General features: G+C 30.9%; 1 protein-coding gene across 10 annotated transcripts in view; it reads left to right on the top strand.

Moving 5' to 3' along the window:
- TRIQK (triple QxxK/R motif containing) overlaps positions 1 to 6,292 on the top strand; it is a 69,706-nt gene extending 63,414 nt beyond the window's left edge. For all 10 annotated transcript variants that reach the window (XM_011978624.1, XM_011978625.1, XM_011978620.1 and 7 more), the window contains one exon: positions 3,076 to 6,292. In XM_011978624.1, coding sequence (XP_011834014.1) covers positions 3,076 to 3,189 — 114 coding nt within the window. In that variant the 3' untranslated portion in view covers positions 3,190 to 6,292. The remainder of the gene's footprint in view (positions 1 to 3,075) is intronic.
- The last annotated feature ends 12,710 nt before the right edge of the window (positions 6,293 to 19,002 follow it).

Below are 19,002 nucleotides of genomic sequence, written 5' to 3'. Positions count from 1 at the left end.
CTCTTCATATAATTCAAATCTATAGAAAATATGAACAGATGCATGGGTAGAAGAATAACAGCAATGAGAACAGCACTGAGCTCAGGATAAGGAGGCCTAGAATCCTATCTCCTTTGCCCCTTCGTTTTGCCATGATCTAGCTAAGTCTAAGTTGGCACATTTATAAAATGGAAATTTTGCCATTTACCTCATAATGTTGTCAGGAGAGTTCAATAATACACTAGAAACACTGAACATTGAATTGAACACATAGAAGTCATTTATGAATTATTAGCTGATTGAGACAACATTTGTTTGAATTAGCCATTCCCACTTTGTGTAAGTCAGTCTCTCCTTCAGTGTTTGTCATCGGCCTTAAGATACCCTCCTAGAGTGAGCGTTGTGTTGCCATTTTATATATTACAAAATGTTCTCAGATTGGCTTTGAGATAGTATTATGCATATTAGTGTTGTAAAGTTTTAAAAACATTATGAATTTCAATATCCCTGTGTAAAGATTATATAAATTTTACTCAATCTTTCATTATTATAAATTACAATAAATATTATAATAGTATAGCACCTGTGAAAAGAAAGATGAATAAGACATGATCATCTTGGAAGAGCTTATACAAGAAATCACTTATAGATTTAATTACCATATCAAATAAACAGTACTGATTGAGAAATCATGGGCTAGAGATAGGAAAAATTATACAATAGGGGCTTAACCCTCAGAGGCTATTTTAGTGCTGTTTGTAAATGTATGTTTAGTAATAGAAAGCGTTCTGAGGGAACAGTTAGCAATATCCGCATAAGATATTAATACATTGTTCTGAAACCTAGACTTAATTTCTACTAAGAAGGTACTTTTTTATTTTCTGTGTTTTAGAAATATAAAGAAAATCGCGTAATTTATTACCCAGTAATGCAATGAGTGCTACCTAAAAAATGTTTGCACAACTAAGTTTGCTATTTAGTTGCTGCTCAATTAAAAGATTATTTTTCAAGAATTACAGCATCACTAACTTTTATTCAGAATGCAAAAACCAATTTTCTAGCATTTAGATGGAAAGGACTTACATTTGTTAATGAGTTGATTTTTATATTTAAAAGGTTTATATGAAAAGCATAATTATAATGAAAGAATAAGGATCACAATTTTAGTCTTGTTACGTAAATAAAATATTCAAGTGCCAACCAGATCCTGCCAGCAACCCCTTGGGATGAGCCAGCTTGAAATGTTATGTTTGTTCTTTTTTGTTCTTTATGATTTAAAGCTAAAAATAGCCAAAGGGGGCAAGGGAATCATAAATGCCTGTAGGTCTCTAAGTTATGGTTGGTGTCACCAGCATCCTGTAAGCATTATTTTCAAGTTTTACCATTGTTTCAACTCTCCAGACACTCAGCCTCTACAATGCTTGTCTCCTCAATGAAGAGATAATTTTTGAAGAAAATTATTGGCTGTACCTTTCTACCTAGTACCTTTAAGCCACACCCACACTGTACATTGAACAGATGTAATGAATTAATGGGTCTTCTGAAGTGGTATTCTATGAATATTCTCTGCCTCCTACCCCTTAAATGCCTTTTCATGCCTCTGGGTGTTCTGAAAATATATAGTGAAATGATACAGAGTTGTTTTAAGGACAAGGAATTGAAAAGCAGCAATTAGAACTGATTATCAATAAGATATGAATCATGGCCTCCAATCAAGAGTACAAACTTAATTCTTGCATTAAGATTGGGTGAATGGGGACTGCTGTTGAACAGTTTTGTTGTCCACTATACAGAACAGATGGAGTTTGCAGTTGTGTGTCACTTGTTTATTACATCCTCTTAAAATTAGTAGCTGTGTAACCAGATGGGTCTGGGAGCACAGCTGTGGATATAAGAAAATAAATGAAACCTGTCTGATGCTGCCATGCCCTTTTGAGATGCCAAAGTGTTTCAACTGCAACAAAGAAAAAATTCACTTTCCTTTGACATTATATTGGTATATTAGATTTAAAAAATGAAATCTTACAAAAATTTTTGACACTGAGTTTTTCAACCTCTTGGTTTTTATTAATATTTATTTTCATAGTTTGGACATCTAAATAAATATAATTGTGAAACTAAAAATCTGTATAAAATATCTATTTATAAATTCAACATTCATGTAAAAATTCCATGTTGATTATAAGCCAAATTCATTTTAATGCTTTTAAAGTTTATTATTACCGACTACCTTCTTGTGAAATGTAAACTATATTCATGTAAATGCAAATAAATTGCTTCTCTGTAAAACAGTGCCAGGTAAAGGGCATAATACACAGTAGAAATTAGAATATAGTATTAGGCCCTTTAGGATACTGAACTGGCACTCTATTTGCTTTTTTTTTGATTTGGCCAAATGATATGTTAATGTTAAGAAAGTTCTGGAAGGTATACACACAGAGAGATATATACATACACATACTTTTTGAGAGATAATATGATTTTTATAATATATGAATAAACTTTTTATCATTATTTCAATACAGTTGATTAATTTAATCTATATCACATCACAAATGAAAAATCTGGACCCATCCTTCACAGTTGTGATAAACTGTACTGTAATATAATCTAGAGACCAGTTACAACTGTTTCTTTACAATGAAAAGGAATGATAATTAAAAAAAAAAAACTGTGCCCAAATGCTATCATTAATACTGAATATGTTGAAGCCACAAATAAAGTTAAACACACTCAAATAGAAAACAGATCAACTGTGTAGATACAAACTGCATTGCTTGTATCGAACATCCTGATATCCAAACTATAAAAATATATTAAAATGATACATTTTTAGTATTACTATTAGGAAAAAACAAATTAGCTAGAAATAATAATACCAATGACTCACCCACTGATGTATTTGCCATTTCATTGGGACTTGCCAAGCACAAAACAAGTTTCTTAATGGCAAAAAATTATAAAAAGGATATGATTATTAGATTCAAATTATTAATTCTAGACAATGGAATAATATGGTTATATTATCTGGTGAAACTAATAACATTAACCAATCTTTTTTCATCAATTTCAAGTCTACTTTTTTTTTCTTCCCAGGAAGTTGGCCTTGTACTTGCAGCTATATTGGCGCTACTACTGGCTTTCTATGCTTTCTTTTATCTCAGACTCACCACAGATGTTGACCCTGATCTGGACCAAGATGAAGATTAGCTAAGCAGCAATCAATGCATGAAAGATAAATAACTTTATGAAAGCACCCTTTGGGACCAAAACTTCAATACTGAACCTGTAACATCTTTAATTCTTTCTGCTAATATTTTCAGTTTGCAGACATATGATTTTAAATAGTTGCATAGGATATCAAGAAAAGAACCTTACCTAGCAATGCAGTATTATATGTGCTACTAGATACTTTTATATATCTTTCTACTTTGACAGCCACCCTATACATGATACATTTAGATGAAATGGAAACCAGATCCTAAATTTTTCAAATGTCATTGCCAATTTATGTGTATAATTCCATCACTTCCAGATTACTAAGTCTGTTTTTGTTCTATATACATCATAATTTAGTATATATTCTTATTTACAGAAACATACTCAAATCACATTCAGAAAGAACAAAAAGTCATGGCAAATTTTTAATTTTACGACAAAGCCCTGCTCTCTTTCTGGAAGTATTTTATATCATTAGAGAGACTATCTGCACATACATCTACAGTAATCTTTTTCCTTCTTTGCCAACTGTTCATTGCACATGTGCTCCATCAGAAATGGCACCTGGATGACAGAAGCTCAAAGAGTCACATATGTCTCTAAAATAGAGTTCTTTTCCTCTTGGGCTGTCTGAACTGGTGTAAATAGAAAGTTCAGTTGATCTTGGTTTTAATTAACTTATTACTCTATTAATATAACCTTGGAATTCTATTTTAATTATGTTGTTCTGGCTGCTTGTAGTATCAGTTTGCCCCTCTTGTTAAGGAGATATGTAACAATCTGTCATTTAATTGTGCCGTCTTTTTCACATAACAGTAATAGCAAAAATCCTACCTACTCAGAATCATCTTCTTAGGTTGTCTCCTAAATCTGAACAATACAGTGGTTTTATAAAATTACATTTTGTCTTTTGAGAGTTAATCAATTAGAACTCTTTAGGGAGAAAATAAATAATAGAAGAAAATATATGCCTCATATTACTTTCATATGTAATTATCTGTTTATATAATTTTTCAATGTATTTTGCATTTGTGGGAGCATAATGACCTGTACATTCAATATTTTTACTGGTAATTCAATTTTTAAATATGTTTTTACAACATATGAACACATAAAGTGTAGAAAACTGGAAAATACATGTCCACAGAAAGAGTTATGAGCTACTACCTTATGGAAAGATGCAAAGACAATGAAATTGTTGGAAACATGTGCACAAAATGTTTTATATTATATACATTGTATTTATGAAGAATAAATAAAATAATAAGATTGTTTTCCTACTAGCCAAGAGAATAAATCCTTGGGAAATATCTGAGGAGTATGTAGGGCTTCATAAGCACTGCTTCTAAAAGATATTCTTTGATACTTTTGCAAAAAGTCGAATGTGACTGTGTAGCATTATGTTCTGTAGAATTTTTTTCAAGTAGCATAATTTATTTCATTGGTGTGAAAACAGCCAAAGGTTCCAATATCCTCACAAATCATTTATGCCAAACATCTGAGGGCAAAATTTAGCCAGTGTTATTTACTAGATTCTTCCCTTTGAACTCACAAACTCAAGAGACAGACCAAGAGTTCTTATATACTCACCACAGCGGACCAATCCAAGTGGCATTTTTAGGAAAGGTTGCAGCATTTAATGCCATGTGGTATGTCTGTTCGTCAAGTGGGTGGCAAGGGAATATCCAAGCTGGCATTTTGGATATGATGGGCCTTTTACTTTCCTGAGTGACATGCCACATGTCAAGAAATACTGCTCCCCCCCACTCCCATCACATTTACGTGAACAATTTTCATTTAGTTATTTCCTCTTCCATATGGTGTTAAAAACAGTCATATTAAATAAAGATTATTTCTAGTTTTCAGTGGTAATTTAAATGAGAGGATATGTAATAATTGCTTATTAGATACTTATCCAAATGAAATATAACAGAGTTTACAGTACTTAAAATAGGTGATTATGCTCTTGGAAATGTTTGAAAATTCATCATCCTGAAAAAAACTTTACCATTCTGTTTTACCCTTGAGGTGTTTTGGGGGAAAAATGTTTTTGATAGTAATAACTATTAATCTAAATATAGTATAATTATAGGCAAATTTCACTGCCTAGTTTTATTGATATCCCGAGTCTACAGCTAGTCCATTCGTATGACTGATTGATTTATGATAGCTCCAGAGAACCATAAATTTCGAAGGCTAAACTCTCTGATTTCAGTAAATAGCAGGTAAAGTGACACAATATATGTTTACACAACACTGTTCTCATGAAATGCAAATTTTACAAAACTCACATTAACTGGGAAGCAGCCAACCCTCTGTAGAGAAATCCCAGATTGGAAGTCTGGTTTGAATCTTTGAAGACAGAAAGGTGATATCCGGCCTGCTGTTTTAAAGGGACCACACTTTTGAATACCTACTGGCGTTTGGCATAAATCTGAGACTGGCACCAGACACAATGTTAGATGTGGGTATTTTCTCTCCAGTAATTCACTGCTCAGAGTAATTTGGAAGACAAAAAACAGAAAAAAATCGTAATGATTTTTTAAATGTTAGAATCTATTTGTTAACATACTCTGCAAAATAAATTTCAACTAATGCAATAGATTTAAAATATAGCCTATGGAATACTGTGATTGAAGTTTGAAGGCTTGCCGGTTCTTATTTTGCATGCAAGTTTAGATGGGGTAAAGAATGTATAAATTTATTTGAGATGAGATACAGTATTGTAAAAATATAAACTCATCTAGAATTTCTTTTAAAACAAGCAAAAGCCTATTTTAGTACAAATGTTGGGTGGGTAGTTGTTTTAAGGTGGCAAAATACTTCAAAATTTTCTAACTTTTTAATTTTTCATAAAGACAGAAGAAATACTTTCACCCTAACCAATGATTGTAAGATCTTGAGAGTATGTTCTTACTCATTTCTGTAATTGCAGTAGTGTAGTCATCTGCATATAAATTTAATAAACGCATGTTAAAATTTCAGTTGATGCCTTTTAGTCCTCTCAGAGTCTGTCACAGTTCTTTGTGGAAAGTAGATGATCAAAAAGTGTTTGAATTTAATAAATAAAACTTAAAAATCACAATATCAATCATCTCAGCATTTGCCATTTATGGCCCTTGGTTGTACTGAGATATATATGTGTTTCACCCTGATTCTCTTTAAATCAAGACAACTAGCATTAAGGTCACTATAAAATAGAAACATTGCTCTTTTCTAGGGAATCAAATATGCTATTTTTATCTTAGAATTTATTGAAAACTATACTCAATGTTTGAATTCAACTTAGCATGCATTTTCACTCCAAATGAAAATAGAACTCAATTTTCATTATAATATTTCTGTGACTACTAAAACACAATATTTTCCAGACTTTAAAATTATATAGTCAAAGATAATTCAGTGGAGCAAATTGTGCTATACATGAGCCTCAGAAATAAACTTCTAGAAATTAAAGTTAGCTGATTTTAATGTATTTCATCCATAACATAATGTTGTTGAGCCAGAGACTACCTAAGATAATTTTGTATTCTCTCCTCACCAACAATTAGACTTCTTTACACTTACCTGGGGCTTCCCTGGGAGATTCCTAGCACTTCTCCCTTAGCAGCACTGCCTTCTTTTATTAGAATTGCTCCAATGCAGCCTGGATAGAATGCTGTTTGCTAGATTTTGTTCCACTTACACCATATTTAGAATCAGTGCAACCCACGGTTTAAAAAAAAAAAAAAGTAGCAGATGAATTCAACCTATGGGAACATTCTTACCTTTTTGTTGATGTTTAAGCTATAAAGGTAAGTACAGAGGGAACTGGGAGAGTCATGTAAGAACTATATCAGTATGGAAATATCCATAGTGGGTCAGTAATTGAGTTAAAACAATTGAACTGTAGCCGCATTCAGCGTAGTGCCTCCTTATTATACAGTTTTTCTATCCCTAGCAACAGATATGTGATTCTTATTTCAAGAAAAATAAGATACGTTACATGCCAGAAGATTTTTTGATGACAGTACTCCCTCCTATTCTTCATTTTTTAAAACAACAACCAAATTGGTGGGGAGGCAGCCAAAATTTGAGGTACCAATGCCTCTCGAACAGATGTCGCACCATTATTTTTTAGCTCGTTTAGATGAATAAACATGTTAAACTGTGAAGTATTACATTTTAGATTTTTTCATTAAAAAAAGAGACAATCTGTTTACTGTCCTAATTGAGACAACAATCCTTGTGGTTGCCAGTTTTGGCAGTCATAACAATGAACTATAAATATTTGGACCAATCAAGTAAATGGTGACTATAAAGGCTATAGCATGTGTAAAGTTCTGTTTTCACGGGCACCCATCTTAGTATGGCATTTTTTCCCCCTGACTTCTTCAAATACAATTGTTTGTGTGAAACTGAAGTTTCATGGTAAGCCTAAAAGAAATTGATTTCAATATCTAATTTCTTTCTAGCTTATCATCCTTTTTAGTGTTCAACTATCCATCTGCTTGTAACAAATTGCTTCTGCAATTGCTCTATTGAATGTGACAAATCAGGTCTTCACTGGATTGCCTTCTAGGTATGTCCTAAGATAACACAAAATTCAGAGGGATTTTCTTTTCATGTTGACGTAGTGAGACTGAAGATATCTTGAAAGTCTCTTAAATTGCAGCAATTTTATTTCTAAAATAAGATTTTATAAACAGTGTTGGAAATAATTCTTGCTGTAGTGGCCATGAGGTGGAGTTTATAATCTTAGTGCCTATTACGATGGTTTACATTAAACAACAGTGTGGAAGTTGATAAACTAAAGAGAAATAACCCATACATGAAAATCACTTATGATGCTAGCTCCCAAACATTTGTGATCCAGATAGGGAGTGCCCTTCTAGGTAGCTTAAGAGTGCTTTTGCTCCCTTCTCCAGCTCTGCAACTTCTACCCTATTTGCCTTAGTTCTAAGTTCCAGGCAGCAGGCAGTCTCTCTTCTGTTTTTTTTTTTTTTTTTTTTTTTGAGCCTCACTTTTACTTTAATAGGTTAGCACTCTCTCCTGCTTAACTATGTGCTTACTGTGTTGACTACCTCTACCCTTTTATTTAGACTTGTCATTGACCCTCACCTACTTTTTCCACTCTCTTACTTCTTGCTTGCTTTTTTATCACTAACTACATGTATTACACAAAAGTAGAGAGAATAATGTAATAATCTCAATCTACCCATTACCTCATTTCAATAATTATTAATATCTCCCCACTCTTTTACATATTTTCACCATTTTTATACTGAGGTATTTTAAAGCAGACTTCAGATATGATGTCATTTTACTGTAAATCTTTCAGTATGCATCTCTGACAAGAATGTTGGGGTTTTTGTTGTTTTTTGTTTTGTTTTGTTTTTATATTATTAGAAGTCTATTAGCAGAATAAAATACTTATTTCTTAATATAATCTAATACTGTCAATATTCAGATGTCCCTAATTGTTTCCAAGATGTCTATTTACAAGAGATTTTAAAATCAAGGTCCATGCTGAATTTGGTTGCATGTCTCTTAAATTTCTTTTATTCTGTAAAAAAATCATCCAGGCCATTGAATTGCTGAAGAAAACAGCAATTTTGTTTGTTATATCTCATTATCACCCGATAATGTGACATTAGGCTAGATTAGGTCCAGTTTTTTATGATTGTGGTTTGTTAGTTCTTAAGCTGCGAGTATTTCGTAGTACTTAATGAGTTACATAATATTTGGTGGTCTCATTTGTGATGTTAGACTTATCAGTGAGTTGATGTGCTAGTAATGTGATTTCCTGCAAAATAAGGTTTTTCATCAACATCATCTTTCCTGGATTCATTATCTCATTAGGCATTGCAAAAATGGTGATTTTCTGTCATTCCTTCAGCGTTTATTAAGTGGAATTATTATTTTCTAAAATACTCTTCTTTATCAACTATTTGATCACCTGAAAATACAGCTTATACAGGAGAGGAAGGATAAATACTTGAGTCTTTCCCTTTATTAAATTTCAGAGTAATGAATTAGGACTCTCTAATGGTGGTCAATGAAGATTTGCCATTGTTATTGTTGTTGCTGCTTTTATTATTATAATCTAGTTATATATTTTATATACATGATGTGTTTCAGCCCATTGCCATCATCATTCTTTTCAGTACTGAGATGAGAATTCAATTATTATGCTTAATATTAGAAGTATTCTCATTAAAATCATGACAGTTTAATGCTTTTACATTGTTTTACATTTTTCTGAAAGTGATAGCCAGTGTAATTCAGTTTTTAAAACAGCAGGAATTTAAAAAATGGCAAAAAATGGAAAAAAATAAAATTTTAACGTTACATGGTTGACTAGAAAACTAAGAAAATATTGTATAAGATTTACATAACGTGTTTCTTTAGATAATAAGTATGCAGTAATAGTTTTATTGTTCTCTATATAAACACAATAATTAGAATAATTAGTTAAATATCATAATAGAAAAACATGTTTCACCATTGCAATTAAAATTATGGACTATGTAGAAAAAATTAGCAGAAATGTATGAGTGTTCATTGAATAAAAAGCTCTACAAGATAACATAATGAATTTTAATTAAAAAGACACCAACTGTCTCCGTGGATGGAAGATTCAATATTGCACAAGTATAAATTTTCCTTTATTTTGTAAACAGAAAAGGGAACCTTGATCTGCAATATATTAAAGTATATTATAAAGTTATAGTAACTAAAATAATATCATAGTCAATGAAAAGTAGACAGATCAACAGAAAAAAATTCAGTGTCCAGAAACAGATCTAAATATAAATATTCAATTAATGCATTATATATGTCATGCAGATGGAAAGATAGATTATTAATTAAATGTATTGGAACAATTTAGTATCCTTCTAGAAATTAAAAGATGCCTATAGCGTGACTTAAAACAGGCTGCATTCTGGTGGAATTTATGATTTCTATATAAAAAATAAGACCATAAAAAGTATTAGAAGAAACTATAGGTAGACATTTTTAGAATCTTTTTGTAGGGAAATTATTTCTAGGCGTTGATTCATGAGTTAGAAACCATAAAGGAAATACTGTTGGATTATAACACATTAAATTAAAATCTAACATGCAGCCTGGTACTCAGTGTTAATTAAAGATGTGAAGAAACAATCTCTTTCATTCACTGCTTGAGGGAATGATAATCTCACACACTTTCTGGAAGGCACTTATGTTTCAAAAGCTTTGAATTTCACATATACTTTAGAAATTCATCCATATATGACAATGACAGTAGTATGCAAAGATGTGTTAACCACATCACTGTTTGTGACCAAAAAAGTGAAAGTGATGTAAATGTCCAATTTAGGAGTAAGTGAAAAAGCAGTTATAAAATATTAAATGTGATGCAATTCTATTTTGTTTAAAGATACCTGTCTCTGTGTGTTTAACTTATGGGAGGACTAGAAGGAAAATGTTTTGTTGAGCTACAACTTGAGTCCATATACCTAGTAGATCTGCCTGCTAGTTTCCATTACATTCTTCTATATTCGTTTATTCAGTATTCACTCATTCATTCTGTATTTATTTGTCTGATAACTCTTGCCCTTATTATATGCTAATATGTCATCTGCTACAATTCCACAGCAAAAGCACTATGGAAAAAGATGGGTCTGCTTTATTCACTGAGAAATTAAAGAACACTTCAAAAAGGAACTGATATTTGAATTTATTCATTGTTCATTCAAGAAATATACTTATTGAGCACTTGCTACATGCTAGTCACTGTCCTTTGTGCTTGCAACAAATCAGTAAACCTTAAAAGCAAAAACACAACCTACTCCTGTTCTTACGATGTCATCTTGAGAGATGGTGATTGTTTCATCAAATAGAAAAAAAAAAGAATAAAAGGATGAGACAGTATTCTAAGTGAGGGAAAGCCACACTTGACTTTATTTATTTCACAATAATTATCCATTTATTTGTGTGGTTATCCCACTGGACTCCAAGATCCTTAAGATCCTTAAGAAAGGAACTCTGGGTTTTACTCTGATGTCAAGCATTGTTCCAGACCCATAATAGGAACACAGTAAATATTTTTGAATAACTAAGTACTATATTTCATTCCTTAGAACAGAGTTTCTTGATGTTGGCATTATTGGCATTTGGGGCCAGATAATTATTTTTTATGGGTGTCTGTCCTGTGCATTGTAGAATGTTTAGCTGCATCACCAGATGCTAGTATGCAGGTAGGTGCCAGCAGTACCTCTACCCCCTATTATGAAAACCAAAGATGTTCCCAGACATTTTCAAATGTCTGTGGGGTCCAGAATCACCCCTATCTGTACTGTTGAGAACCACTGCCCTAGCACTATGAAATTATGTAAAAACTACGGAACAATTCCAGTGAATATAATGTGGAAATCGGGAAGAGTAGAATGAGACTTTATTTTTAGTTACTTTGAGTCTTTTATTAGAGGCATTGTATTTTATTTTTTGTCCAAGCACTCCTGTTTCCATACTATTTGTTGATTCAATTCCTATACTAACTACCGTGCTTGTGAGAGATGGGGGACATCACATGTAACGATGAGAGGTGTCTGCATTTAACCCACCTTGCTGGTCACATTCCTAGTGGTACTGCAGCTTTGTTTTGATTTCAAAAGAAAGGAGGAAAGACTTTAAGATCTTGCTTTTATCAAATAAATAAGCTAGTATTTTTTCAAGAAATTTTAGACACACTGTAAGACAAAACTCCTAATGCAGTTTTTTAATACCTTAATTTTTAATGTAGAATTTTTTAATATCTAACATTTCATCTTGGATTGTAATCCCCAGTTGTTGAAGGAGAAACCTGGTGGGAAGTGATTGCGGTTTTCCCCATGCTGCTCTCACGATAGTCAGTGAATTCTCGCGAGATCTGATGGTTTTATAAATGGAAGTTTTTCCTGTGCTGATACATGCATTCTCCCCGCTGCTATGTAAGATGTGCCTCTTCTCCTTCCGCCATGATTTGTAAGTTTCCTGAGGCCGCCTCAGCCATGCAGAAGTACCTCCTTTCTTTATAAGTTACTCAGTCTCAGGATGTCTTTATAGCAGTGTGAGAATGGACTAATACTGTAGCTAAACAATGTCTTAGAAATCGATATTTAATTCTTAGAGAGTTTTTGAAACTTTACTGTGTAACTTTTTCATGGATGCACTAATTATGTCTGATCTCCATTTTCTCTTCATTTTGTAATCTGAAATGATTCACATATAGAAGATGCATATATTGTGTGTGTGTGTATATATATATATCTATGTGTCAGTTAAATAATAAAATGAATACCCATGTATCCAGTGCCCAGCTTACCAATATTTGGTATTGATTGCTTGGCTATTTTAATTTTTGCCATTTTGAAGTGTGTATAAAGATATTTCATTTTAAAATTTTTATTTTCTTTATTACTGTTGAAATTGAACATCTTTCAATATACCTCATCCGTTTATATTTTCTCTCTGTGAAAGCTCTGTTCACATTTATTGCACATTTAAAAACTTTTTGTGTCTTAAAAATGAGTAAGAATTACTTATATCTTTATATATTCTAATACTAATCTTCATCAGTTTCACGTGTGTATTTGTGTGTCACAAATATACTATTAGAGATTGTGTCTTCTATTTTCACTGCCTTTGTGGTATCTGTTGATAAAGTTCCTGATTTTAATGTAATCAAACACATCAATGTTTGTCATTTTAACAATTATTGAGATTTAAAGAAAGGCTTCTTCCCCCAGGGTCATGAAAATATGTTTGTATTTTTTTTTACAGTGCTTTTGCTCTTACATTTAAGTCTTTAATCTCATCTGGCATTGATTTTGTACATGCTGTGAAGGGGGGTCAGTATGGAAAGGAGGGGGCAACTCAATAAATGGTACAGGGACAAGAAACATAGCACTAACATATGAATGTGACAGGTGGCAAGGAGTGCTTGAGCGACAATTAAAGCAGGGTAGGGGGGATGTCCCAGGGTGGGTGAAGAAGTTAGGATTTTACGCTGGGTCATTAGGGTAGGCCTTACTGAGCTAGTATTAGGCCAATGGAAAAATGTTAAACTCCATTAAATCAACTTGGTGACAATTGTCACATTTAATATATTCAATCTTCAGCCTAGTGAACATGGTATCTTTCCCTACTTAATTAGGTCTTTTTAAAAAAATTATTTAAGCAAAGCTTTAGAAGTTTCTTCATGAAAGTCTTGTAACTTTTTGTTAGAGTTATTCATAGATTACTTTTAATATTTATATATGGTAAATATTTATTTTTAAACTATATTACCTATCTGTTGCTGGTGTATGGAAATACAAAGGACTTTTAATATTATAAAAATAATATTGTTAACTAAGTTATTAATTCTAATAATTAGCCAGAGGATTCTTTTGAGTTTTGTATGAGGACATAACATTGCATTCAAGTAATGATAATTTTATTTCTTACTTTCCATCTCTAGCATTGTTTATTTTCTTCCATCCTTAGAGTTTGATTTAGTAAGTTCAGTACCTTATTGGAGAGAAATGTTGATGGTGAGCATCTCAATCTTGTTCATGCCATATCCTGCAAGTCTTCATGCAAGTGTCGTCTTCTTAGTGAGACCTAACCTATTCCCTATTTAAAATTGCAAATCCCCAAACATTCTAGACCTTCCCAGTTCTCTAAGCTGTTTTATATTTCTCTGTAGCAGTTGTTACCATCTGACATAGTTATATTTTATGTGCTGGTTTATTATTTATCTACCACCATCAGGAGGCATGGACTGAACTTCTACTAAGTTATTTTGAGCAAATGATTGAATGGGTAAAAATATATTTATACCTTATACTGCCAAATTCTTTACTGTTACACATAGTTTTACCACTGATTCTCTATAGGTTTCCAAATGTGCTATTTGTCATCTGTAAATAAGTAATGTAAGTTGTTCCTTTCCAATTCTTATGTCATTAATTGTTACTGCTTATCTAAGAACATTGAGTAATTAGTGCCATCAACATAATGTTAAATGATTATAGAGATAGTGGCCATCATTACTCCTGACCTTACTAAGAATTACTGTGTTTTACTATTAAATAAAAATCTGGTTTTACTTTAGGACTGATTCTGGGTGTGCCTGTGTGTGTGTGGAGTGGGGTGGGGGGAATATATACATATATCTAGTCAATGGTATATAATTAGTTATTTATCAATCATATAAAATACAAAATAGATTACAAGTTATTTAATTATCAAATCACATGTATAATTTATCATATATAATTTTTAAAATTATATGCATAATATACTAATAAATAAATATATAATTGTATGAGTAATATAATTAATAAAATTTTACATATATAAATATGTAATATATAATATATAAATACATAATTTACATATAATTCATGAATATGTAAAATAAATACATGAAAATATATATCCAGTGTATATTTACATTAAAGAAGTATCCATACATTTCTATTCTCTAACTTTTACTAAAATAATTGTTGAATGTTTTCATCATATATGTCAGCATCTGGAAATAATCACACTATTTTTCTATGTGAAAGTCCCACTATAGGGATACATTTCATAATATTGAACTATCCTTGCATTACTAGTATCAATCTTACCTACCTTGCTGTGTTACTTTTTTTATGAGGTGGTGTGGTCTGCTAATTATTTTTTATTATTGCATCAAATTCATATATGATGTTGTTCCTTAATTTTTTGTGGTATGTTTTTCAGAAGTAAGCACCAATGTTGCACTTGTTTTATAAAAAGAATTTAGGAGTTTTTCCTCACTATATACACTCTGAATCAATTTATGATGCATTATTTCTACCTAAGAAAAGCCATCTATGTCTTATTATTTTGTGAAGTGCTTCTTTGATGTTTTCTCTCTTACTTCCTTGGGAACTGGCATATTTAAATTTGTATTTCTAGTGAGATTAATTTTGGTAAGTTGTATTTGCCTAAGAAATTATCTATTTCACTTAGGTCTTCAAGTTATTACTAAGAAAAGTAGTCTCTTACTAGCTTAGAAAAGTATTCTCTTTTTATTTAAAACATTTTATCTGTATCAATAATTATTTCCGATTGTCAATCTTATGTTGTATATTTGGATTTTCTCACCTTTTCTTGATTAATTTATCTAGTGGAGTTTGTTTATTATTTTCAAAGAATAAAGATTTTTATTTATTGATCTAATATTTTTATGGTTTTTAACCTACTGTTTGCTTTTCTTGGTTTTAGTATTTTACTACATTTTTATTTTCTCAAGTTGAAAATGTAATTTACTTTTAAAAATTATTTTATTTTACTAATCTAGATGTTTAAGATGTTAAATATCTTTTCATATATCTGTTTTAAGTTTATTTCAACAATTCATTACTCAGAAATTCTGTAATTTCTGTTTGGGTTTTCCCTTTTATCCAAGTGTCATTTAATAAGTTACATATATATTTGTGTTTTATATATGTGTGTGTGTGTTTTATATATGTATGTGTTTTATCCAAGAGTTCTTTAATAGAAAGTTTTATATTATATAAAATCTATTTTATTTTTATTTATACAAACACACATATACATACACTTACAGGTAGAAGAGCTTTATGTTTAAAATTTAATTTTTAAGTATAAATTTTACTATAGTGTAATTAGAGTTGTTTGCAATATTTCTGTTTTATGAGGTTTGTTGATGTTTTCTATTTGACCTAATATGTGATCAGTTTATGGGAATGATTCTTTCATACTGAAGAAGGGGATAGAGTCTATTATAAGGAATATTGTCCAGTTTTGTTATAAAAAATCAAACATATTAATTATGCTTTATAGATCTTCTATATCCTTACTTATTTTTTCTTCATTTGACTTGTTTGTACTGAGAGTCATATTTTAAGTCTTCTTTTATTATGTTTTTTTCTCCTTGCATCTTCTGTAGTTTGTGCTTTTTGAAGATGGTGACTCTGTTATTTGCTGTGTTGATATTCATAACTATTACATCTTTGAGTTGCAGCTTTAAGCATTATAGAGTATCCTTAATGCCTTTGGCCTGAATTCTCCTTTATCTTATATGAATATTGCAGTTCTTCCTGTCTTATTGTTTAATTTTCCTGCTATAGCCTTTCCCATCCCTGTAATTTTGACCCTTTTGAATAACTGTATATTGTCTGCCCCTCAAATAGAAAATAAAGTTGGGATTTGCTCTATGAGCCAATTTGAAGATTTTTTCTTGCAACAGATGAATTAAACCCATTCTTACTTTTTGATGTGGCTGATATGTTGGTGTCAATTCTGTACATAAGTTTATGTTGCTGCTACTATGTGTATTTCGTTATATATAGTGTGTTTAGTGCTTCTTTGCTGTTTAAAAAACATTTTGGTGTTTTTGAAAGTGGGTAATTTTATTCTAATGGTTGCTTTAGTATTTATACTTTTATTGCCCTTAATATACTTTTTTAAAATAAGTTACCTTTTACTATGTGGACTGTAAATCTTACATTATACACTTTTACTCTCATCTATTACTTATAAAACAGCCAATAATCTTATTCTACTTTCTCTGCAGTTTAATTTTTCACCCTTGTAAGTAACTTGATCTTATTGCCTGTGTACCTTCAATGGTTTTTTTTTTTCTTTAAATTCTAGTTGTTTTTCTAGGAGACATCTCAGACTTTCTTACTTTTGAGTTTTCCACGCATACAGTGGGGCCATAGAATACGTAAAAATAAGTTTTTTTGTTCTGATTTTTAAGATTATAGTTTTATATATCAGTTATATTAGATTGTTTTATTTTTCTCCAGAGACTTCAATTATATGTATGTTAAACTTTTTTGCATATCTTCCATTTCAAGCATCTTTTTTTTTGATCTTTTTATTTATTTATCTCATTTTTATTCTCTTTGTTGTTTTTCTGCTTTTCTTCAAAGTCCATTATTAAACTTTCGGTAGAATCTGTTATAAAGCTGGGGTATCTTTTAATTTATTTTTTATTTCTGAAATGGACTTGTCTTTTCCTTCAGTTTCTTTACTAAGATCAATCAACTTTTATTGCATTATTTCCTCTTTTTTCCACTTATATTCTTTGTTTTAGATTTCTAATTCTAGTTTATATTTATATCCATATTGATATCTACATATCTATATATAATTTCCAAAAGCTTGTTTGATATTTTTTAATTAAACTTGAAATTAAGCTGAACTAAAAAAAAAATGTGTTAGACTACTCTTTTGTATTCTTTTGTTTTGTGGCAGTTTTCTTCATTTTTCATAAACAACAATTTAGTGGCTGAACTATTTTGACTTAAATTTTCTGTTTTTTTCTTCCATTAGCTCTGTATGGTGTTGGCTTTCTTTTTCTTTTTTTTTCATCATTGTGGTAGGGGAGAAGTAAAGAACTGGCATGCCTTGTTACTGTTTAATTTCTGAAAGATCCTTAGTTATCTCCTCTTCTTTCTTGTTTCTCCTACATCATCACGACATAATTCTCTCTCTACTTTTATAATTCTTCTAAGAAGGAATGCTTTACAAAGCTACTGGCTGCTTTAATACTACTCACTTTTAAACACCTTTCCTATACCAAGTGTTGTGAACCACAAGATACCATACCCAGAGTTTTTCTACTTAGTATTGTACTTTCTTTCTTTAGGGTCTGTGCCTTGTCTATGTGCTCTACATTTTTATGATGTGTCTTAGGTTTCCTTCTTTCTTTCCTTCTTTCTTTCCTTCTTTCTTTCCTTCTTTCTTTCTTTCTTTCTTTCTTTCTTTCTTTCTTTCTTTCTTTCTTTCTTTTTCTTTCTTTCTTTCTTTTTTCTTTCTTTCTTTCTTTCTTTCTCTTTCTTTCTTCTTTCTTTCTCTTTTTCTCTCTTTCTTTCTCTCTTTCTCTCTTCTTCTTTCTTTCTTCTTCATCCACAGGCTGACAGTTACGTCAGGAGGTTTGTTGTGATGTGACATTTATATCTGTATTTGTAGCCAAACTGATGTTCATAGGATTTTCTATTTCCTGGTAATACTACAGTCTTGAGTCATTTGTAATTTCATCTGCACTGTTTTTTGATATTATCATCTGCGGGGAGGACTGGAGGAGAGATTCAGTTTCAGGAGGGCACCATTATTCCCAGTCTCAGAATTTACTTGGAAAGAGAGTTTTTGAATTGATCACTTTCCAGGTTGACTATTTGCAGTAAAATCACTTTGGAATTGTTTTCTATAGAATTTTTATGTTTTGCATTTTAAAAGTTTTTTAAGGTCTTAAGTTGTATATCCAAAGTTGAACTCAATACTTTATTTAAAGTGGGAGTGGGGGGTCTTATACTTTTGATTTTCACCATACCGTCTGGTATAATAACTTACACATGATAGTTTCTCAATAAATATTAATTATTTGATATTAAGACTATTATTTATGAAAAACATTTTATATAAGAAACTGGAAGCAAAGCATTTGGGTCATTCATGTATTTTAAAAGTTTCTTACATTGAAAATATTGAGAAATATCTTCTAGAAGAAATAAAATATAGTTCGTTTTTAAAGCAGCCATACTTTGGGTAAAACATGCATCCAAGAACATATTCTCATGAAAAAGCTAGAAATAATAGAGACTAATTTCTCCAATTCTTATTTTTCTCAATACCTACTCTGTACAAAAAAAAAAAAAAACAAATGACCCATAAATTTTATTCTTTATTTTAGCATGTATAAAAATTAAGGCAACAAACAATAAGAAAATACAACACATTATTTTAATCTCTGCTATTTATTAATTCATTTAATTTAAATGCAAATTATACGTTTTAATAATCATAAATTGCCTG

The sequence above is a fragment of the Mandrillus leucophaeus genome, unplaced genomic scaffold (genome assembly GCF_000951045.1).
Source record: "Mandrillus leucophaeus isolate KB7577 unplaced genomic scaffold, Mleu.le_1.0 Scaffold198, whole genome shotgun sequence".
NCBI lineage: Eukaryota > Metazoa > Chordata > Mammalia > Primates > Cercopithecidae > Mandrillus > Mandrillus leucophaeus.
Note: the sequence above shows the minus strand (reverse complement) of the source record. Positions and strands in the feature narration are given on the sequence as shown.